The 25,059-nt window shown below is 35.2% G+C and overlaps 1 protein-coding gene across 1 annotated transcript in view; it reads left to right on the forward strand.

The window, feature by feature from the left end:
* FMN2 (formin 2) overlaps nt 1-25,059 on the forward strand; it is a 183,902-nt gene that overhangs the window by 132,215 nt on the left and 26,628 nt on the right. Inside the window, exons 13-14 of the mRNA XM_027895764.1 lie at nt 2,292-2,384; nt 17,967-18,018. Coding sequence (XP_027751565.1) covers nt 2,292-2,384; nt 17,967-18,018 — 145 coding nt within the window. The remainder of the gene's footprint in view (nt 1-2,291; nt 2,385-17,966; nt 18,019-25,059) is intronic.

The raw sequence follows: 25,059 nt of genomic DNA on the forward strand, positions 1-25,059 counted from the left end.
GTTTCATAGAGATAAATGTGTTGGAATATGAAGCTGAGGTTAAAAAACAAGATCAAATTTAGAAGGCTGTGAGTATTCTCATGTACTTTTTTTCCCCCATGTGTTACTTCCATGTTGCTTAGAAGTTATTAAATATTCTTCTGACACAAACATTTATTCTTTATCTTATTTCTTCACTTGGACAAAAATACTGATGACTATCTGGTATTATGTATTTCATATGATCAGCGCTTTAATTTCTTCATTTACAGTGAGGAATAGCGATAGCTCATACAAGTAGAGAGGGTTTCTACTCCGGTGACAAATTATAGGACATGATAAATTAGTGCTATATCCAACAGGTTGTGCAGAAAGACCATGATTCCAGTCTTGGTGATCTGAAAAACTGATAAACTTAAGATGAGCTTATAGGCCTGTTAATCCTTTAATGAGGAAAGCATCTGATGAACTAGTTTGTTTTAAGCATCATAATACTGATATTAGTATGGTAATAGTGACAGAATTTGTCAACTTTTAAAGTCTGAAGCTATGTATGATATTTTACTCTCTATAAAACAAGGGAAAGGGATTTTTGTTTTCCCTGTGTTTTCTTTTGTATTGTAATTACTTAGTGTTTGCAATTCAGGAATAGGGTCAAAAATAGAGCTGAACTACTGTTCTACTGAACATCGCTGATTTTAGTCTTTTCATGGGTGGAACGGGGGGTGGGAAGAAATAAACATAAGTAACTCCACCAAAAAATGAAGAAACAAAGCTATCATTAACAGCACACCCTTTCCCACACCCCACATGCATGCACAAACAAATCAACTGTGAAAGAGCTTCTAGTATCTGGTTAAAGAAGAGACACTTCATTCTGACAATATTATACTTTTTTTTTTCCGTAATAAATTGAATATAAAGCTTAGAATATGCCACATTTCCATACACATTTTGAAAGGCACTGCTTCAGGTTGTTGACATGGGTATAGGCTAAGATTTTTGGTGGGTATGAGTCTTCATTAGATCTACACTTCTCTCAGATTGCCTGAGAGATCAGGAGTTCAACATGAGTGGTATATGTTACTTAAAGAGAGTATAATGCTGTTCTGCTCTGAAAAATATTTAATCCATGTTCTGGGAAAAAGTGTGAAATTTTGATGATATTAAATGTTATGGTAGGTTCTATAGCCTTTTCAGCTTTACCACTAATTTCTGAAAAAGAGAAAAGCATGATAGAAAATCTATATATTACCATTACAGAATGTCTTTCTTTGTAGAATAGTACATAACTTCTCTACTTCTTGTCTGTCATGTGTTTTAAGAAAATTCATGGTCATTTGGATCCCCTTCCCTATTTCAGAAGTGTAACTAAAAATTTTGTTTAAAATTCCTTTCAAAATTACAGTCTTGTAATTATGTAATTACGCATTATATGACTATATTTGTAGGGGGTTTAGGTTTATTCTTTTATTTTTAATATTACTTCATAAGCAGGTTACCTGTCTAATTAGATATATTCATGCTTATTTTCCCCTTAAAATCAGATTTCCCTTATAATGAAAATCGGAGCTTAACATTCACCTGAAGTAACAGTCCCGTCTTCAGTTGCCCCAAGTTAAATTAACTTGGATAATTAGTGGTAGTATGATGGTACTTACAAATGAATAATCTGTGTCAGACCTGCTTTAGGTTCCAACTTCTCTGTCCTGGTCTCTAGTGCAGTAAGAACCAAGATGTGCTCCAAGGTCTTTATTCATAGAGTTCAAGCCATGAGAACTGTACTCCTTAAATCTTTCACTTTAATCCTTTTGCACTATTACTTTTGAACAACGCAATACACTTCTACTACAACTGTTGTTTTGTCAAGTATCAAGCTCCCATCTGGCTTTACTCACTAAATTAAGGTCATTCCCACTATTTGGTGCAGGTTTTGCATCTGATCTTTGTTTCAGGCACTGTCACTGGGGCCAGGTATATGAACACAGCATGGAATCTCAGTTTGCAATTTTTTTCCCCTACAATTCTTCCCCCTAAATTTGTCTTTTTCCTTCAAAAGAATTCAAAACTTAATTTTTGATGATGCCACTCATTTAAACTCACACACTGGCCAAAAATTATTTCCATATTTTGGTCAAAAATATTTGACCAGGAATAAAACTGTTCCTGAATACATTACCACTGTGTTTGTACTTGAAGTAGTGTGTTTGAGGCACATATTCCAGCCGTTTCACTGGCTATGAATTAAAGTGTCTTTTATTACAGTATGTAATGATGTGTCATCCTGAACTAATCTGTTACTTGAATTTCAGCATGTGAGACAGAAGCAGCAAAAGTTTATCAGCTATCACTAGAGGAGCACCTCCAGCCTTTCAAAGACAACATGGAGCAATTCATTAGTCAAGGTAAATAATGAAACGTCACTTAACCTTTTCATGACATTTCAAAGGAAAGTTATGGGAACAATGTTTATACATTGTGGGAAAGGGACTGTTTATTTTGGCATCATAGAAAGATGTGGATTAGTTTAATCAGATGCCACACAGTTCTAAAAGATTTGCAAAATGATTCTCTTGTACTGTAGGTGACTCACTCTCTTGTGCATGACAGCAAAGACAGCAAAGACAAATGCTATTGGCTTGAGGGTGTGATCTTCTGATTAGTTCAACATTCCAGTAGAAAACAAATTTACAGCTTTTGTTCCTTGAAAAATTGTTGAAGCTGGATCTGTTTCATTAATTTCATTCCAAAGAGATAATTCTCTTGTATGCACCAAAAAACATGGAACAAGCATAGCAAAAGTAGTTAAAGGTTTTCCAGAGATAAGGTAAATTCATATGAAATACTTGGATCTGAATAATGGAAAATACTGCAAGAGACAATATATTAGAAATATCCATGATTGACTGGCAGCCTGAGTATTAGAAGGAAAACACTTTAAAATTAAATAGACTATGCTTTACTGGACCATTTCTGACAAGATTATAGGATATAAGATATATCAGAGCATCTCTTGAAATGGTATACTCTGTATTGAACAATTTGCTTTTTAATACAAGTTAGAATTCAATGCATCAGGGTTAAAATTCCATGATGAGTACACCAACATAACTTTAACATTTTATTGCTCCTTCTGCCTTAATACTGCCTTTTATAATCAATGATGGACCTGTTGTCTTCTGAACAGGCAAATTATTTGATTTTGTGCTGATTCAATGGACCTGTCAGTAATTCATTAGCCTCGAGATGTGTTAAATAGCTACCATATATAAAATCTTTGTTAACTGGGTGAGCTTTGTGTTTGAGAGGCTGGTCAGATATGCATTTATTCTTCCTGGATCTGTTATCCAAGATGAACATCTATCCAGACATTTTAAAAAGTGGAATATGTACAGAATCATTGAGTGGCTTGGGCTGGAGGGGACCAGACCAGGTTGCTCATGTGTTCTACTACTTACTGATCTATGCTACAGGGCTCTCAATTACATTTAATAAATTGAGCAAACTCACCATTTTGAATCACCAAGTGTGAACTGATGTTCCCTAAGACAAACATATACTAGCCAAATCGGGCAAAGAGCATGTTTTGTCCAGCAATAATAGGTATGAACTGATGTAAAACTGAATTCTGATTATGTACATTACTTATTAATATTACAGTAGTGATTATGATTATACATGTAGCAAGTGTTTTGCATTAGGGTTATATTATTGTTTGTATGTATACATAGGGGAAATTCAAATCTCAAATTTGTCTGAAAGAGATTATTAATGACATATTGTAAATCATGCCATATGTTTGCGTATTAACCTTAATAATAGAGTAGGAAATCAAACACGGAGCTTATCCCTGAAACTGTTTAAGGCCAGGTTGGATGGAGCTCTGAGCAACCTGGTCTAGTGAAAGGTGTCCCTGTCCATGGCAGGGATGTTGGAACTAGATGATCTTTAAGGTCCCTTCCAACCCAATGATTCTATAATTATATTTCAACAGAAATATAATTTCTGTTAAATTTCTGTTACTTGTTTTAGAAACCATACTTATGGAAATATTGGACTTTTGACCTTGGCTTACTTTGTGATTTCTAACTACAACTTCCAGAAGATAATTTTATATAATCTATATAGTGATCTGTTCTGTTTCGACAAGGATATGCAATTGTCTTTCTTGATTATGTGTCTGTACTTTTGGAGAGTGAGGAAAAAGACAAAAAAAATTAATCTCATCCATTAAGAATTTTGCTGTGTTGCCATATTAACAGTTTATTGACAAAAGGATAAATGCATAATGTCAGTAAAAATATCAGTGTCTAATTTTAATGAAAATAACTGGAAATATGTATTGTGAACAGAGTTAACTGATTAAACAATTTCTACATTTTCTTTTTTAAACTGCAAGGCCTATTGTGCAGAATTCTGTCCCAGTGTAAGAAAGACAAAGGTTAACATATAGGAAAAAAGAATCCCTGGTTAAGTTCCAAAAATAAAGTAATTTAAATACCTTTCATTATGAAATCCTTTGTTTTTACTTCATGGGATTGAATTCAGACTTGAAAGAGGCCATGTTTAAAGCAGGATTTCTCTTTCCTGTTCAGTGTTTGACAGGCTTTTGATCTAGATATTTTTTCTAAGGGCTTTTGTTGTTTATGTAGACATAATCGATGAGTCTTTTCAGCTAGACTGCACACATGATCATTTAGAAAAACAGAGGGACAATTCTTGGCACCTTTTGGGGATTTTTGTTTATATAACATATGCTCTGGGCAAAGAAAAATCAAGCTTTAAGTTTTTATCTTTTCAAGTTCCAGTTTCTCTAAAGTCAGAAAGTTTTAACTTGTAATTCAGATGAAAAGCATTTTTCATAAGGTTGAATAATTTGGCAAGTTTATATGATGCCTTTACAGAGTAGATAACTTGTGTGCATAATGGGACCCAAAAGTTCAAAGTAGCTAGTTATTTACAGCGTATTCACTTATACTTGTTGCTAGCAGCTAAAATGGAAAATGGTTTTCCCATAGGCAAGAAAATTTGGACATCAAATGAAATATCCTTGGCAAGAGGTTAGAAAGGCTCTGCTTTATAAGAATAGTTATTGTCATACACTGTTAGATAACTTTAAATTACAATACTGCAAGCTAGCTAATTGTTACTAGTGACGTATTAAGTGTTAAAATTGAAAAAGATTTTTTTAATTATTAGGTTCGTCAGAGGCAAAGAAAGGTTATATATCGTTAGCTATCATGTAAAGATGATTTCATTTGAAAGCTAAAGAAGGGAAAGAGGCAAGAAAGTGTTCAGAATCATAATGTTGCTAGATGAAGGCTATTCAGCATTTGCCTTGCCAGCCAAGTCAGTGGGCTAAATAACTAGGATATCATCAAAGTATGCACATTAGTAACACGATGCCAGTCATTTTTCTGATAGACTTCAGGGTTATTCTTAAAATGATCATTCTACTTAACAGAAAATTAAACTACTTGTTCTGTCCTCTCTCCATTGGCCTAGTGGTTATTTGTGATTTACAAGCATGACTTATCCTGTGGGTTGGATTTCTGAGGGTCTTGTGCCTCAAAGGCGATCCTCTGTGTTCTTCCATGTTTTCTTTCCTCTTTTTAAGTCTTCATACTGCAAATCATCAATCATATAATGTCGTTCTCCTGTTCTTACAAATGTTAATTTTTTTTTCTGAACTTCTTCATAGCCATGGGGTTTAAAAAAGGGGGAGAAAAAAAAAAGAAAAAGAAGAGCTACTTCAAAAAACGAGATTGTAGAAAAATTGTGAGAAAATACAAGACTTTTCAAAATTATATTGTTGATTTTTTAGTTTGTTATAACCATTTCTGTAAGGGTTTCCAATATGTGAGTAACATATAACTGTGAAATTTAGTAAAACAACTGTACTTTTCCCGTAAAAAAAATTATTCACACCAAACAGCAGGAATTTAAAATTTGCATCTCCCCAATATAGGGTATATAGTCACATTTTCTATCTTTGAGTTAGTTACTCCCTACAAGTTATCACAATTTGAATAAGAGAGATTGAAAGGAGAATGCTATTTGGGAACCTTGTGTCCATTGTTTCATATTTATTTGTGGACAGATAGGGATGCAAATACATGAGAGATCACATCCACCACTTTGGAAAGCTTCAGAAATCACTTGTTTTCCTGGGGGAAATCTGTCTGATACACAGGACAGTGAAGAAATGTTGAGTGTGCTAATCATCAGGCAGTTTGTAGAGGAATTTCATTAACAGTTAGTAATCCTTTAACCTTGTCCCTACTTGATAGGATAGCCAGCTCATGTTGAAAGAATTATGCCTGCATGAACCACAAATGATTCACAGTCCCCAGGTTTTAAATGTGGTTAATTTTGCAGTGAAAAGCAGTCTTTGTGTGTTTGTTGTTGGGACTCTGTCTAGGCTGTGCATTCTTGTCAGCTTGATAAGGCAGGAAACTTATGACAGGAGGCAGCAACCATCACTCCTTCAGAATAGGAAGTCTTGTTTGGGAAGTGTACTTTGGACTTTAGAAAAAACATTATGTCACAGGAAATAAAAGCATTGTTTGCAGAGGTAAAAACGGAGATTTCTGATCTTTGGCTAGTTCTTCTAAAAGCATTGGGAATAATTCCAGTGTGATTGCAAGTTTGGGACCACAAGGTAACCATTCAGCCTTTGGTTCCTTCTGGTCATAATTTTGCAAAACTGGAGTTTTGCTGTTGTGAGTGAATACCAGCCTCAGGTCTTGTTCTGCTGGACCCAAGAATACAGATTATTCTCTAGAACTCTTTTTTAGCCACATCCTCGTGATCTTGCAGAACAATGATGCTAAAACTGACCTTTTAGGTTAACAGTCTATAACCATCTCTCTCCTTTGCCTGGAAGAGCATTCAGGAACCCAGTTTCCAAACTGCTAGTAAATGAGTGTATAAATCACTGTGTGTTGCATTTATCACTGCAGATGTAACCAGATAGTTGACCGTGACTTTTCTTTTAGGTCAAGCAGCAAAAGGCTGTGCATCATCAAATGATGGATTGTGAATGAGACTAAAGCACCAGACTGAATCTTGGATGGCTGGGTTAAGTTCCTGGCTCCAGAAGTATTGTAGATGATTGCGAAATGAGTGCTGCTAGGGTAATTTTAATTCTGGCATTTTCTACCCCAGAATGATTGATTTTGCAGATTTCATTTTCTTTAATGTTGCTTTTATAATTTGATTAATACAAGGGAGAACATAGCAGTACTGCGTAATTTTTCTAAAAGTATGTTGAGGAAAATGTGACTGAAAGATGATTAGGAAGATATATGAATAAATGTTTTTGTTTTTCTTTGAAAAAATGCACAGAGCATTAAGAAGTTGGATATTGTTAGATTTATGTAGAGGCACTTTAAATATTATCATCATTATCAAAATATACTCATTACTAAAATTTTAAAAATTGGATTTTTTCATTTCATTTGAGGGGAAAACATTGGAAGGATATGAAAAGTAAGCAACATGAAATCATTCAAACAAAAGATTCAGGAATTCAACTTAAGCAATTTAATTTTATGAGTGTTTACATTTTTGTTATTATTCTTTTTGTTGAATTATTGAAGGAACTTTTAAAACTTGGTTTTTGAGTGGTGAAAGTAGTTTTTTAATCTCACACTGACATCTTAATGCTGATAAATAGTTTAATGTCGGCAAGATATAAACTTGTCCCTACCTCAGATGTCAGCACCTCCATTGGCATACATTTTTACATAATAATCCTAATTCAGATTGTGTTGCATTTGCAACACGATACAGGCTTCGCTGAAGTAGCCTCAAAGACTGAGGCTGGCAGCTTTTTGTGCCTTTGGCACAGGTTCTCATTTAATCATTTTTGTAGGCATCTATACAGCAGTTGCACACAGCACAGGTGTGGTAGAGTTAAAAAGGTATTTTAGCATCACATGAGAACAGATGAATGCATGAGTATCACAATAGCATGATACAAGTCATCCAATTCAAAATACTCTGAAAAAATTACATTCTGAAAAAAATTACTAAAACCCTTGTGGATAGTTGGGGGGGGGGGAGGGGGAATAATTCACATTTTAAGTCTCTGTTCCAGTAAAAATGTATTCAAATAACATTGCTTTTACCACATAGTTCTTAGGATGGAGAAGGAAAAAGAAGAGGAGGACACGAAAGCTTAAAAGTACCTAGCTCTTTCATGACACAATGACACATGTTCTTTAGCACTGTGGAGTCCAGACTCACAGCTGAACAGCCTTCTTTTTAAAGCAGGCCTGAAATCTCTTGCAATATCTTTACAGTACTAATAACAGTGATTTAGTCATAGATATACTAGCTAACTCTACATCTGTTAGCTGCCTAGTCCTGACCTGACTGAGACCATTGAGCAGTGTAAGATTTAAGACTAGTAGCAGGGAACATGGAGTGAGGGAACAGCAGGGAACAGCGGCACTCCAAAATCAATGTATTTTACTTCTGTGAATATGACATGGCAACATTATAGTGAGTAGTTGCTGAATACACATAAGTAAGATGGAGTGATTTTCTGGGCGTTTTTTTGGTAGTGGTTTTTATGTTTGGGGGGCTTTTTAAGTGTTGGATTTTGGTCCCTCTTCTCTCTCCCTCAATTCAGCTGATAGGAGATGTCATCTTTCAAAGAGTGGCAAATCACATAATGATTTGAGTTGGAAGAGACTGAAAAATCATCTAATTGCAACCCCCCTACCATGGACAGGGACACTTTCCACTAAACTGGGTTGTTCAAAGCCCCATCCAATCCGACCACAAACACTTTCAGGAATGGGACATCCACAAACTCTCTGGGCTACCTGTTGCAGTGCCTCACAACCTTCTGAGTGAAGAATTTATTCCTTACCTCTAATGTAAACCTACTGTCTTTCAGATTAAAGCCATTTCCCCTTGTCCTATCACTAAATGTCCCTGTAAAATGTTCCTCTCCACCTCTCTTGTAAGCCCCCTTTACGTTCTGGTAGGCTGCTATAAGGTCTCCCCAGGACCTTCTTATCATCTGCACAACCCTTCTATGTTGTTGCTTCAACAGGTTCACATCCTTCTTAGGTTAGGGGCCCAGAGCTGGATGCAGTGCCCCAAGTGGGTCTCCCTAGTGTAGAGTAGAAGGGAAGAATCACCTTCCTTGACCTTCTGTCCACACTGCTTTTGATGCAGCCTAGGATACAGTTGGCTTTCTGACCTGCAAGTGCTCATTGCTGAGTCGTGTTGAGCTTCTTGTCAGCCAACACCCCTGAGTCCTACTCCTCTGGTCTGCTCTAAATCCATTCTCTCTGCCCAGCCTGTGTTTGTGCTTAGGACTGGCCTGACCCAGATGCAGAGCCTTGCAGTTGGCCTTGTTGAACTTCATGAGATTCACACAGACCCACCTCTCAAGCCTGTCATGGTCCCTTTGGATGGCATCCCTTCCTTCCAGTATGTCAACTGCACCACACAGCTCAGTGCTGTCAGCAAACTTGACAAGTGTGCTCTCAATCCCTCTGTCGATGTCGCTGAGAAAGATGTTAAAAAGTGGTGGTCCCAATACTGACCTCTGAGGAATGCCACTCATCACTGCTTTCCATTTGGACATTGAGCTGTTCTCCACAACTCTGAGTGCAACCATCCAGCCAGTTTTTTATCCACGCAGTGTTCCATCTATCAAACCCATGTCTCTCCAGTTTAGAGACAAGAATGTCATGCAGGACAGTGCCAAATGCTTTGTATAAGTCCAAGCAGATGACATCAGTCTTCCCTTATCCACCAACGCTGTAACTCCGTCATAGAAGGTCATCAAATTTGTCTGGCACTATTTGCCCTTTAGTGAAGCTATGTTGGCTGTCACAGTAACGTCTGTGTTTTCCATATGCCTTAGGATAGATTCCAGGAGAATCTGCTCCATGATCTTGCTGGGTACTGAGTTGAGACTGACTAGCCTGTAGTTCCTTGGGTCTTCCCTCCCTTTTTAAAAACAGGTTCTGTGTTTCCACTTTTCAAATCATTGGGAACTTCACTGGATTGCCATAGTTTCTCAAATAGGATGGATAGTGGCTTAGTCACTTCCTCTGCCAGTTTCCTCAGGACCTGTGGATGCATCTCATCAGGTCCCATGGACTTCTGCATTTTCAGGTTCCTTAGTTGGTCTCAAACTGATCTCCTACAGTGGGTGATTCTTCATTCTCCCAGTCCCTGCCTTTGCCTTCTGCAGCTTGGGCAGTGTGGCTGGAGCACTTGCTGATAAAGACTGAGGCAAAAATAACCATCATCTTACCCAATTGTTGCTTGAGATGGATTAAAAGAGGACACAAACAGCGAAATGTGGAGAAAGCTTGTGTCTTAAAACACAGCATCAATAGAACTTGAGATGAAGTTTTTTTGTTTTATTATTAATATAGTTATTAATCTGAAAAGTATGTTCCTTTTTATAGTGTTTAATTTTTTTTAACTTTCAACAAATTTCAAGTTTCTGTCTTTATGTATTCACTGAAATTTTAATCTGTGGTTCCATAAATCTTGCTCATAATCTATGAAGTCAGCATATAGTTTGAGTTCCTTTAGTGTAAGAGTATAAAGTCATTGTGAAGTACAGTTGGTTAGAACTAATATAAATGTTTGTGTTTAACTTATTATAGGTTTTGAAATGAAATGGAACAACATAATTTTTCAGTGTATTAGATGTTCTATCCCAAGTTATCTTCAAGAAATTGGGGTCTGAATGAAGAATTTAAACGTTCTTTTACATGTAGGCATGAAAACCTTAGAAAATGGGGGAGAGGAAGCAGATATTCTTCATGTTCCCAACCTTCTATAAATTTGTCATAGGAAGTACAGAAGGGTGTAAGACTCTTGCTAGGATTCCCAGAAGAAATTGTACTATTTTCTCTCGTAAAGAGAGAATGTACCTGATAATAAGCCATCCAAATGTAGTTTGATCTTTATTCAGTGTAAATAGAAATTCTCAAAACTATAACAGTGCAGCTCTAATGAGTAATAGAAAAGGTATTGTATCTGTCAAAAAAACCCAGCACCACCCCCCCCCCCCAAAAAAAAAAAAACTGGCTCCACTTGAAAGTTATTGGAAAGCACATTCATAGCTAATTATAAACAAATACTAGTTAACACTCTAAATAAAAAGAGAGGGAAAAAGCAAAAAGATTTAGGACATGGACAAGCAGATGAAAGGATTCTTGTTGCCTTCCATCTGAGATTACTCAGATGCATTCCTGTATTCAATTACCTGAGAAGATGTGATATTCCCCTAAGAGAGATCAGGAGATCAGAAGGGATGGCAGTTTCGCGCATCTCCTTACTCACAACCCTTTGAAACTGGTTCAGCAGAAATAGCTTAAATTGCAACAGGGATTGGGGCCAGACGGTGACTACAGACAGTAATCACTGGGTCAAGATCGTACCACAAACCGACAACAAAAAGTTCTGGTGGAACAAAAGCTCTGACAGGGCACTTGAATGTTGTTTGAGTAGACTTACAAAGTCTACTTGGAATAATTTCTAAATCAGAAGCAGTGGGTCAACTTCTTTTGTGACTATGTTTATCTAGTACGTAAAGGACACTGATAATTCTTATTTTTAGGTTTGTGTCTATTTTTCTCATCAAATTCCTTGCATATTCAACTCTAAGCCTAAATTTTAATGGTTGGTTTGGTTTTGGTTTGGTTTTTTTTACAGAGCGCCTATTATTGATCATCAAACTTTTCTTTACAGTCTTCCCCCCAAACCTATTTCCGTTTTGATAGTTTCCATCCAAAAGGGCTTAGTTCTTCTCAGTGCCACTCATGCCCCCGTAGCACATTAATCCTATTAAATAAAACATGCAAAGATAACAAACAACGATAAAATTCAAAAATTGAGGCAAAACAAATTCAGAAGTCTAAAGAGAAGTGGGAGGAGAGGGGGAGGAAGAAAGAAACTTTTCTCAAGAGCTTTCTACTGATTCTGGTGTCTTTGCTATTCTGCTTTGGTATTTCAAGGTTTTTCAAAATGCAGTCTTGAATAGTATGCTAAATGCAAAAAAAAAAATCAAAAATCTGTCAGTGTTATTTTGGTGTTTTCTGAAGGCATTTAAAAGTATATGTTCTATCGAAGAGAATGGGAGAGTTCTCTCAGAAGCGCTGACAGAGCTCTTGTAAACTTGAAGATTAGACCCTAACAATAGCAGAGTAACTGCATGCCCTTTTTTGAGGTGGCAGTTCATCCAGTATTTTCTCTATATCCATTTTCTTTCTGTGCTACTCACATGCTTGATATACCTACAGAAGGTATCCTGATGGCCTCTGTCAGGTACCTTAGGTCCTCAGTTCTTAGTGGAGCTGGGTCAGAAGTGACAGATTAATTGCCTGATGTTCCATACACTTTTCGAGAAAGTCTGTCCCTCAGTTTTGTTTTTAATTTAGTTTTGTTGGGACTTTTTTGGAATTTGTGACTCCACCAGAGGAGATGTTTGGTATATTTTTAAAGCCCTAGCTACTGGTCGCTCAATACCACTGTGGTGAAAAAAAAGGTGTGCTCTTTGAAGATCCTGGTAAATATGCAACAAGGGTTTTTAAAAAATGTTAGTAATTGGGGTTTTTTTGTTTGTTTGTTTTTTTCTGTTAACAAGTAGCAAAAATTCTGCTGCTTTTTAGCAGTATGTGTTTAACATAGAAGCATAGTAACCCCAGTTTAAGCAGAGTCAAGCAGTTGAACAGTTTAATACAGAGTCAAATATTCTACATTCAAGCAAGAAATTATGACAACAGTTGTTATATACAGTATCTATCAGCACAGACAATAGTCTGTACACATAGAAAATAGATATATTCATGCTATTAACTTTTTTAAAAATCAGATTTAATGCACAAGGTATAATGGTTACATTTGGAGGAGACTAGTAGAGAAAGTTTATTGGACTGAAAATGAAGCGATACTTGGCAGTTGTCTTCGTTCACAGAGTGACTTGATTTCTGCAGAGAACTTAGCATAACAGATCCAAAATGTCACTTCCCATATAGGTCAGAGGGGACAATTTGTGGTTAATACATGGTTTATGTCCTTAAATTTGAATTCCTTTTCATTTAATTTCATCTTCTAGGCTTCTTAAAAAAGAAAGCCTAATTATAGAAAAGTGAACTATACTGTTCTGCTGAAGACTAGCATTTTCTAGAATGCCTGTTCATGTTTTCCACGTTTGATTTGGTGAGATACTTCAGATTTTCCAAAATGCATAGGTCACTTTAGTATGACTACTCCTATATGTGCCTTTCTAGAAGTTTATATGTAACCTTTGCAGGACTCTAATCAAAAAGAATTGGAAGAGCAAACATGGAGCAATGGTATGTATCATTCTGGAATGTAGATATATGCTGATAACAACAGAACATTTGAGAAATAAGTTAATTAGATTTCATTTGTGAGATCTTGTTTGAAAGCTCATTTTGAACTGCATGAAATCCAGTTTTATGCCCCAATTATAAAACATCAAGCAGTAAATTTAAGTAAATACAAAAAATGTTAAGATAGAAGTTAGAACACCTTATGTGAGTAATTTTTGAAGAAATACATATGTCCTGTAGTTAAAAGAATTGATACAAGAGCCTCAGATATAGTACAGTCGTCATGCTTGGTAAGCAATGATGTAGGGAGGAAGGAATGTACTTGAATTTTGACCAAATACATAAAGTGTTTAGGAGGTATAGACCTTGCTCTAAAGAGAGAACAACTCTAAATAATCTGAAGGTAACTTAATGGAAAAAGCAGGGAACCAGTGGAATGTCATCCAACAAGAAGGCATTAAAGATGTTTTCAAAACTGAAAAGATAACTAAATCAGTGTATGTTGTAAATATTTGATAAAGTAGCTTTGGTCTGTGAGAGGTCACTTTCTTTCTAAAATGTTCTGGTTTTTTGAGATGGCCATGTTTTTCAGTATGACCTAAGGTTATTTTTCAGCTTCAGTGTTTGAAGTGGATTTTACAGAATATATGTCTTCAGGATTATGAAAGCTGTATATAAAACCCTATTTTGTTTAGAGTGTATGAAGGCAGACATATAAAACTGTTACCTTTGGTTACTTATGCATTACATGAAATAGAGTGTCTAGTATTTGCTGGTATGATACAGTCTTTAATAGATTTGGAACAGTGTATTTTTAGGTGGTTTAGCATGTGGGTATCAAGGATCAAGGAAACAATTCTTAGCTGGGCGTTTTAGAAAAGATGATGAGTGAATAAAATATAGAATATTTGGGAAGTAAAACTGACCCAAGAGTGGGAACTCCTACATCTATCAGAAAAACTGCAAGCAGTCACTGCTGTGTTCAGCTGATGGATTCCAAATATATATGAAAACAGATATGGCTACTTCATGACTTCAAGACTTTTAAAAATGTTTTTCAAAGCAAATCAATAAGACTTTCTGAAATGATCTTGTTTCTTGAAGATAGAGTATAATTTTAGTGGCAGAACATTGTGCTCAGATATGCTCATCTGCCATGGTATCTATGGAAATGTTAAATTTTCCTGTATCCCTGTAGAGTGGGTATGGATACTCTCTTTTTTATTTAACCTACTGGAGGTGTTCTCTTTTGTAACTGGAAATACACTTTTCTGTCACAAATATTCTCCCAAGGTGGACACCTTTCAGCTAGTATTTGGCACTTAATGAATGTAGGCTACCAAAAGGAAGAAGCCAAACTAGTGCCTTTCAGGCACTGTTTTTATACTTGTGATGAACTGCTTTGGAGGAAGAAGTGACTACTAGTAAATATGCATTATATTGAGTGAAATGATACTCCAGTGCATTCTGGGACACTTAATTGAATCCATCATAACTAAATTATTTCCTTCCCTACTCAAACAGGAAAAATAAGATGAAAGCAGTTTGCCAATGGAGTGATTAGTACAGAGCAAAATACCAATAACTACTTTTATCAGATGATCATATTCGTGGCTTGTTCCAGAAGTTATAGCAATCTCCAACTGCTTCAACATGTTGTTCCATTGTATCCAGGAGATTGTAAGACTTTTGTTGTTTTGATAAAAGGAGACTTTCTCCCCTTAATTTTTACAGCTTTTGGATGTTTACTGTATACTAATGCAAAAACAGTCACCTGAATATTTTCTTTGGACAGGGACAGATCTTTTAAGTGTATATACCATGTTTTCTTCTCTTTCACTTGTGCCACTTGTGATCTTGTGGAAGCAGAATTGTTTCCATTCTCTTCTTAAACATTTTCTGTCTAGAAAAATGAGAAAGCAAAAGGGTTGCAAATTAAAATTACTCTTGAAAAATATCCTCTAGATAATATACAAAATGTGTTAAGGTGTCATTACATTTGGACCAAACTACAAGGGAATTCTACTTCAGAGAAAATTCTTTCCTTGCAAGACTCTTGTTAATGCCAAAAGGTGATCTGATGCAGGATGAAATCTCTCTTTCTGAGTATAGTAGCTGCCTTATGCATATCTGCTTATTACTTTAAAAAAATAAAAATGCACTATTACATGCACCTGCATCGTTCAGGGATTCTGAAAATTCTTTTCATTGTGTAATACCCATTATCTATTAAATTATTAAAAATACAGATACCAGAAGTACGTTGATTTGTTTTTTTTTTTTTTTTCTTCTTCTTCTCTGAACCATAGTAACTTTCTTTTTTAATTGATAGGAAACTTGTGCCATAATGGTGATATTATGACATGGTTTCATAAGCTTAGGATAGTATGTTATGCTTGCTGTCTCAAAAAGTAAATAGTGCAATATTTGTTCCATTGTTAGTGGGTAAATAATTGTATGTACATATGCACAGAACAGTTGAAATAAAGAAGAAAAGATCCAAAATTGGCAGCTTGAATGATATTCTATCTCATCAGTCCTGGAAATGATAAAAAGAATTATATCCTATGAATATGATGTATGTACTAAAAGACTATCATAGGCTGGAACATGCTAGCTTCCATTTCTAAGTATTGTCTGACTGAAAGAATGCAAATTACATTTTTCAGTAATAGAATGATTGGTTTTAAAAGTTGTATCCACAGATACTTAGTGAATGGGTTAATACAGAATTAGATGTTTGATGTCACTTCATCTGGGGAGTTTGTGTGCAGTTTTTATTTGCTTTTGAACTTTATGTCTTTACCAGTCATACCTTGACCTTCAGGATTGATATATGAAGAGAAAAAAAGTAGTAATGAAATTCTGTCAAAGCTGCGGTGTTTCACCTGGTTTCTTATCCAAAGCAATGCAAGGCTTTAAAGAAAAATTCTAGGTCAGCCCAAATTCAGTCAACACTGGGCTCAAGCTCACTTAAAAGGGTTGTGAGCCCTCACAAACCTTTTGAAGAATCTGGGCTGAGTTTCAAGTCAGTATTGAAACCTGTAATCAGGCAAGATTCACATGCTCTTCAATTTCCTTGAGAACATTTACCCATCTCTCCCTCAAGTTTTTGTGGTTTGCTGGGATTTTTTTTCAGTTTCAGCATAACAATGATGGAGCCACAGTCTTCAAGTAATGATTACTAAATGCAATGTTTTCTGCTGCAAACGTCCTGGCACTGCTCACCCTACACAGCAGACTGCGTTGCTACTAATAAAAAGTATTTGCAGCATTGGACAAAACTCTGATCATTGTTGTGACTGCAGAAATTATAAGGAAATTCCATTTGTGTATCTCTGCTACAAATTTCTCATGCCTATTTCAGTGTATGTTTGCATATTGCTGTTGATTGAAACATTTGTAACAGAAAACCAGTGATTATCTTTGTACCCTAATTATGCCATTACTTTTGTTTTTTGCTGGATTTAAAATCAGGATTTACCTTTTCAGAGGCAGTGTATCTACAATGTAGCAAAATATTTTTAATTAATTATTCCTGTAGAGCTCTGTTGGGAAAGTGGAATAAAAATAGCTTAAAAGTTTCTTCTTTTTTAGATTTCTATATGAATTTTTTTACCATTGACATTTGTTACCAGGACAGTTCAGAGCCTCTTCATGTCCCAAGATCTACTGACTTTTGGGAATCCTAAAATTCACCTTGCAAATTAGCAGACCAGAAGTCCAGCAGACTAAAAAAGGGGAATCAAGTACCAAACTAAAAAGCTTTCAGCTAAAGCATGCAGATCTTAAATCGGATTTAAGTTGTGTTATCTGAGTAACTACGTAAATATAAATCTCACCTGAGCACACATGCACAGAGCAGACTGGCACTTGCTTTGCACCTTGGTGATGTCTAAGTTAATGTGCATATTCTTATGAATTTTTTGTGTCAGAATACCCATCTAAGTTAAGTGAAATGGGTGCAAAATAATTATGGGAACACTCACAGCAAATAGATAATTTTTTCAAGGATATGTGGCAACGACAGTTTCTTTTTCGTAACTTCCTTCCCATGATCACCAAATGATAATTTCCTTCATATAAAAACAGTCATGTTTTCAATATGGGCCTGCTACAGCCGTAGTACTTCACTAACTGATATGTGTGCAGGGAGAGGGGAGAGTTTTTATTTGTAACTGTCAAGCAACTTTTAGAAAAACTATAAGGCTGAATCCTTCCTGTTCTTCATTCAGCTTTTCCTCAGTAGACAATTTTCCATAATATCTAAGTTTTTGGAATCATTATTTGAGATCTGTTTTTAAGTCACTTTTATGACTTTGTTTTGCTTATATTACTGCAAGATTATTATTTTTTTAAAATTTTCAAAGCTTGCTTTGAGTTTTTTTTGGGGGACAGGGGTTGTGGTTATAGTTTTGGATTTCTTTTTAATAGGATTATCAAAGTCCCTATTGTTCGTGTTGGTTTTTGCTGGATGGGTTTTTTGTTTGTTTGTTTGTTTGCTTTTCTTTCAGAATTGATCTACATGGGTATATCCTCAGGTGGTTTCTGTATATTTTACATATGACATATTTACAATTAAAAATATCCTGAAACATCTTGATCTTTCACCTTGTTACTAATTATTTGATTGTATTTTTACAGCTAAAATAGACCAAGAAAATGAAGAGAAGTCACTAACAGAAGCACATAAAAGGTAAGAAAGAACAATGCAGTAAAACCTTTCTTTGAAGAATGTGTTTTTGTAGAGGTTGCTGTATCGGTAACCTGAATTATTGTATTTTTGAACAGTGATAGAAATGCACTCAGAAAACTAAGTGATATTCATTTATTGTCAATTTTAATTTGACAACTAGGAAAAAAGTTTGAAATTCTTTAGAGAAATATTGTGTCTCTTGTCATTCAGAAAATTTCCCAAACAAACGTAATTTATTAGGTAACACTTCCCGTGCTTATAAAATGTCCATTTTATAACAAAAAATTAAAATATTTTTAATATACTAATCATATTAGATAATAATGTGACTTCCTTTGTAGAATTACTAATAGACCTTCAAATAATTTTTGTGGCAAAAAAACCCCAAAATACCTCATTAAATTTCATTACAGATGTGTGCAGTTGAGAAAGTTTTCAAAATTGAGAACCTTGCTGCATTGCACAACTTGTGGTTTCTTCTGATGTTTTGGAAGAGTTCTCCAGAAGAAGTGTTTAAATGGGACAGATTTTTATCTGTCCCAACAAGAGATCAAAATATTACCCAAGCCATTTATAGTCCAGATTTAGTGAAACTAGCAGTCTATGTTTGTTTTTCTTTCACTAAATATAACATCATCATTTTGTACTAGCTACCACTGCTACTGAATATATAGTAGTGAATATATCCATTATATGTTCCCAGAATTGTGAAGTCTTTCAATAGGATTCCTATAAAAGATATCAGTATAAAATTTTCTACTTTTTATTATGGTTTGGTAGCCATCCTATGGCCTTGATACCCAAATTTGCTGCTTGCAGTAATGCCACAGTGAGACTGACATCTTTCCTGGTACAGCACTGCATTTTCTCTCCATTCCCTTGGGCCATGGACTGAAGATAATAACTGAAAAGGGTAGAGTGAGTGTTCCTCTGTCAGAAGAACCTTCCTTCTTACTTGAAAGGAGATGGTGGGTCCACCATTGATGTTGTGGGATCATGATGGAAAAAAATGCAACAAAAGGAATATTGCTTTGGCTTAGTATGATACCTCTTGCTCTAATATATGAAAGACATTCCTGACATTTCCTAGGTTTGTTTAGCTGCTCTGTTACATAATTCTTATCCTTAACATTTTCCTTCACATGAAACTTTGAGGGAAGATACTGCTCTCAGAAGACTTTTGTGGTCACTGACTGCTCTTTTAAGGAAACTTTTTCTCCTGTAAAAAATGGATTAGACTACAAGTCACGAACTGACAGAAATCTAATGACAATGGAATCTGCAATCTGTTCAGAAATCTTGTGACTTGTCACTTTCTTTTGGTGTCTAATTCATTCTCTGTTCTACTCTTTTTCCCTGACCAGGCTGGAACCATAATATCAAAAACTTCCTATGGGTTTATTTCGCATCCACAATATGGGGCAAGAAAGCAAACTGCTCCATAGATTCTTATTTAGCTTGGTCTGCTCCTTCTGACTTGTCCTAATTCTTTCTTTTCCTGCCATGTTGAATGTAGCAGCTCCTTTTATATAGTTTATCAAAGAAGAAAATTCAGCTTCATTGTTCCTCTTTACTGTGAATATCTAGCAAGGATATCCACAGGCACAATCTTTTGTGGAATATATGAGGGAATTATGCTAGGACCATATCGAAACAAAGTAATTTTTACTAGTATCTACATTACACTTTCTTTCTTCCTTCCACCTTTCCACTGAAATTCTTGATCAGATTAGTGGTATTTTTTAAAATAGTCAAGACTATTTTAACATATATGTATAGTTTTAGTATTATGTGTAATTATTTCACTAAGATCTTTAATTTAGCTTAGAAATAAAATGCCTGGGATCTGTTTTTGCAGGGGTGGGTGAAAAAGAAGATGAGAGCTTAAAAAGCTAAATAAAAGATTAGTTACATTTGACTAATCATAGGTAGAATAGCAGTGCATAGGATGACTAGACAAGCAAGTAGTGCAAGGAAAAGTGATGGATTAGATGAAGCAAAGTTAATGTGATTAATGTGCTAGGACTTTCCTTGTTGAAGTGGATAACTTCAGCCCATGTATAAGTTTAGGTCTACTGCATGAAAGCATTTCTTTGCCTTTCATTAAAAACTATGAATTTTCTTTTTTTTTTTTTTGTTTAGTTTGGGTGCAAAATATTAAATCTGATGTCTCCATTAAAATACAAAAGTCTAAAAGAAAAACTCTTGCAGCAATAACAAGAAAATATTTCTGAAATGAATAATGATTTGAAGAAAATGCAGCAATGTGTATTTTAAAAAAGCTCAATTGTGCAACAGATGAGCTGAAATGGAAAGTTAATCTTACACACAAAATAAAGACAAAGAAAATGGAATGTCTGCTCCAGGGACTCCATACAGTGTATAGCTGTTCATTTGTCACAAGTGAGAAAATGTTTAATCAGTTTTGAAATGATGTATTCTCTCTTTATTTATCGTGTTTAGTGACTTTAAGAGTGTCAGTATGTAAAGTGTTTATCCAAGGAATGGATTTCTGGCACATGGATAAAATGAAAAGTGAAATGTTTAGCTCGCAATAGGCATATGTTCCAAGATCTCTCTGAGTAAGTATCCTGAGATGAGAAGAAAGCACACAGGTCTGTGTTTATCTAGCTTACGCAGGCAGACAAGGAAGGCTCCAGCCTGGTATTAACACTGAAGTGACATGGAATGTCTTCACCAAACCCCAAACAATTACATCATTCTCTTAACAATATTGATAAAGTGTAATAAGAAAGAACGTGGCACTTTCCAATTACATCCTCATTGCTAAATGCTTGAGAAACTGTGAAATACTGTCAAGTTAAAAACACTGGTTTGAGGGGGAGGCAAAAGAAGTAAAACAGAAAAGAAAGAGGAGGAGGGGTGAAAGAGGTGCTTTTATATTTTAGAGGTCCTCAATTTGGTACCTTTATTTTAACTTGCAGTTTTTTTTCTCTGTCCAAGACTCATAGTATGTGGTCAAATCACGTAGCTGTGTATAACACCTAAATTAATTTATAAATGAAATTTAGCATCTTTAAAAACTGGGAGATAACAGTACACTTTCCACAAAGGAACAAATATATTCTCTGTTTTCTGTATTTTCATTTACTTAGCTTTAAATATATTTAATTTTTCAATATGTGATTTTATTTAAGCAGCAAGAAAAAATTAAAAGCATTATTGTTTCCAGGTATGCTTAATAAAATTTTAGAATGAGATAGACTTTGATCTCAGTATCCATAGCAAGTAAAAGAACCAAGATTGCAATAAAATTATTGTCCAAATAATATAAGTGGTGTCTTGTTTACCATGCTAGGACAAAAGGTAATAACAACAGCAGCAATACAATTTTGCAGACTTATAGTCAGAAATTAGTTAGTTACTCTTCTTGCTCTTGATTTCTGAAGAATCAGTAGTTTAACAACCTGACTGAAATTACTAGAAACAGCATTATTAGAAACAGTGAAGCTGAAGGTCCTCTGCCTTGCTACTTGAATAACTCTACAGCAATAGCAAGTAGCCTTATTACTTTCTTAAAATACTTCACCGAGTATTGAGTTCTGATCTTCTTGGAAGGCTTCCAGATTCATGTCTTTTTCAGAAGAAAATAAATCCAGACTTGTAACACTGATCTCTCTTCCACTGAAATAGTTAAGATGATCTTTTTTTTCCCCATTCATGTCTTCTTGGAATAACACCTAGGGAATTATTAAAAAATTGAACGTTTGGGTTTTATATCTGAGATACAGTCAGATAAGCTCCAATTTTTCCTGCTATTTCTCAGTCTAACAATGAAGCATCACATTCTAAATTCATTGCAGTAGCACTGAAAATTGTCCAGTTACTTATGTTTCATATAATTTACTCATATTTAATATAATTTACTCATATTTCAGTCATGTAAGAGACAATGTATGCTGGAAATTGCTTAAAAATGCATAATGATAATATATATTTGTTTTATAAAAGATCAAACAGCGGACTTTCTGCCTTTTGACGTAAGTATCAACAGGGGAATTTAGGATGTGTGTGGCTTGGTATGGAATGCTCATCTTTCCATGTCAGGATATTTTTATTTGGTTTATTTATAATTTGCTCCCATTACTTGCACATTCCAGTGATTTTTAGACTTTTAAGTGCTTCCTAAGTGCAGCCTCCCTGGCACCTCTTCTGTTTTCAAGACTTTTAATAATCCAGTTAGAAATGTGTTGTGGCTTTCTTTTGCTTTAGCAACAAAATGACATTAATTTTGAAGAGAGATGTTTACTTTTAAATTCCCTGCAAAAAAAAAATACTCCTGACACAACACTCTTTGCAGACTTCCATTGGCTTCACTGAACATGAGACTTGGGGAAGAACAAAGCTTTACACCTGCTTATGAACTGACAAGTTGATGACACTTAGAGAAATAGCAGACAGTATGGTACAATGGCACTGCTGAAAAGCAACACCTCGAAATGTATCACCTAAGTCTGGTAATCCTTTAAAACATTAAATGTTCCTCCCACCTCACTACCCTCCACACAGTGTTTTGGATTGTTTCCAAAAGTGAACCGTAAAGTTAAAGTGAAAATGGAGTAAATGATTGAAATAAAGTGGTGAAAAGCTTAGAATGGAGAGAGGTATGAAGTTAAAAAAAAAAAAAGAAAGGCATAACAGCACAAAACTTTTAACTGAAAGGCAAGAATATGCTTTTGGACTCTGTCTTTCACTACTCTTTGGCCATTCATCCTTTGTTGGTTCCTTTACTGTTATGTCTCTCTTCTCGCTGTGTGGCTTCCAGCGTGCAGACTTGAATTGCTTACGGTAATACATTTCAGACTGTAGGTATACATTAGTTGGATCAGCAGAAAGTAAATACTTGGTGAGCAAAGGAAATGTGTATAGAAGGAGCTTACAGACTGTTAAACAGTTTGGATCATTCTAGTTTAGTATCCTGTCTCTGACAAAATATCAAGACCTGTAAATATGCCGTAATGGAAACTTAACCAGCAGTTTAGTTATGTCAGAAAGTCTCTGCTGAAATATGGGTAATTAATCTTATCCTGAAAGATGAAGTCCTTGTCCTTTTCTGAAAATATTTGCCAAACAACAGAAGTCCTTAACTATTTGGAGGATTGATTTTGCCTATAAGAGCATTACCTTTGCTTTTAAAGATGTCTGCTTACTTGCTTAGAAAAATAATTTCATTTCATTGGTTTTAAATTAGTTTGCATTTAATGACAGTGATAGTATGAACAAATGGTAATATAACTTTTAACACACTGGGATACAATGCAGAGATCTAATGTTCTACAATATAAACTGATCTTTAAGCAACTTCTTGCAAAGTTAATGTGGAGGATTTATTCTTAGATTGTACAGTAAAAGATAAAGGATAGTAGTTTAAGGTGCAACTACAGTTACACAGCGAAGTAGCACTGACATAATACAGCTAAGTAACACCCTGAAAACAATATAGTTAAAATAACTTGGTCAACCCAAAACTAATACGATGGCGTTAAACTGAGAATTAAAAAAAAAAAAAAAAAACAACCACAAAAAAAAAAAAAAAAAAAAAAAACCACCACAACAACACAAACAAACAAAAACAAACAAAAAAAACCACCCACAAAAAACCACCAACAATCATGTAGCTAATGTAATTAGTGGGGGGAAAAATACAGAAATTGAAATATTTCAATGTTGCATATCTTTTGGATTCCAGTTTATGCCCAGCAGTAGCCCTCAAAAATTCAAGATACTCCTCTTGACCTGTTGCAGCTGAAATAAAATGCTTGTGTGCGTGTGTAATTAGCTACATTTCCTCTCCATTGTGCATCAGCTTCTGATTATGCAGTAGGATTTTTCTTTCATTACATTTTCCACCTGAGCTGTTTGGTTAGATTGTTTCCTAAGACCTTCATAGTACAGCATTCCCATTTGCAATGACTGTGACTTCAGTGTGGATAACATGTCTTTTTTTACTCTTATGTCAGTTTACCTCTACAATGGATGCTTGCTTTCTTGTTGTATGTTAAGATTTACTTTAAGTATTATTAAATTATATTGTTGATGTAATGTATATGCAAATAGAAAAGCAGAATGTCAAGGAGGGGATTTAATTAGGTCACAACTGCATTAACTCGTCCGGGAATGAATCAGTAGTAATCTGTATGATATAGGTCATTCCTTCCATAGCAATTTCCAGCTGATGGAAGGCTGCCATCCACAAGCCCATCACAGTATAGGGCTTGCTTCAGCCTACTACTGAAACTCCACTGTTCTTCTCATACATGGAGATGAAGTGATTAGGAAAAAAAATTACTGTCTCTTTACTCTTCCTCAGTTTTATTTCTCAGTCTTGTTGCCTTGTATCTTGATTGCCTTAACGAGCTAGTTCAGAAACAGCTTTAGTGGGCCAGATCCCTTCTGCACTATGTCTTAAATGAATGCTTCTCATGAGATAACCTTTCACACTTGTTCTCTCAACTGCTGCCTATAAGATGGTTCTACCTTAATCAGTCTGTTGAGGAGGTAAAACTTCCTTCTTCACCTTAAGGAAAACAACTAGGGAAATGGTCACCCCAGACCCAAAACACCATGAAGCCTTTGTGTAGTCCTTGGAAGGGATGGGAACAACTCCTCCAGACATGAGATAGCACTCCCAAGCCAAAGGGTTATGGTTTATTTAGCTTTGCTTGTATATGTGAATATTGAGTACTCTCAGACCCAGAGTGACATGGTTATTTAATACAATATTTCTGTTAATTCTAATGGCTGCCACCTTCTCATTTAGACTTAATCCTTTAAAAAATACTGCCCATTTTCTGTACTCATCTATACTAAGATACTGTAACCACTATGAAGGGAATATACTGGGATAACTTGAGAGTTGAATCTTAAATGCTTAACATTTGAAAAATGCACGTAAAAACCTTTTCAACCTGACAGTTCATTAAGATAGATATCAAAGTCTTTCAATTTTCTTTCATGGTATTTTGTTGTAATTGACTCTGAGAATATGAAAGCCCCCATGAAAACAGTTAGTGTTTTCAG

The sequence above is a fragment of the Empidonax traillii genome, unplaced genomic scaffold, assembly GCF_003031625.1.
Source record: "Empidonax traillii isolate 1590-97213 ecotype Southwest subspecies unplaced genomic scaffold, ASM303162v1 scaffold466:size1224651, whole genome shotgun sequence".
Taxonomy (NCBI): Eukaryota; Metazoa; Chordata; class Aves; order Passeriformes; family Tyrannidae; genus Empidonax; species Empidonax traillii.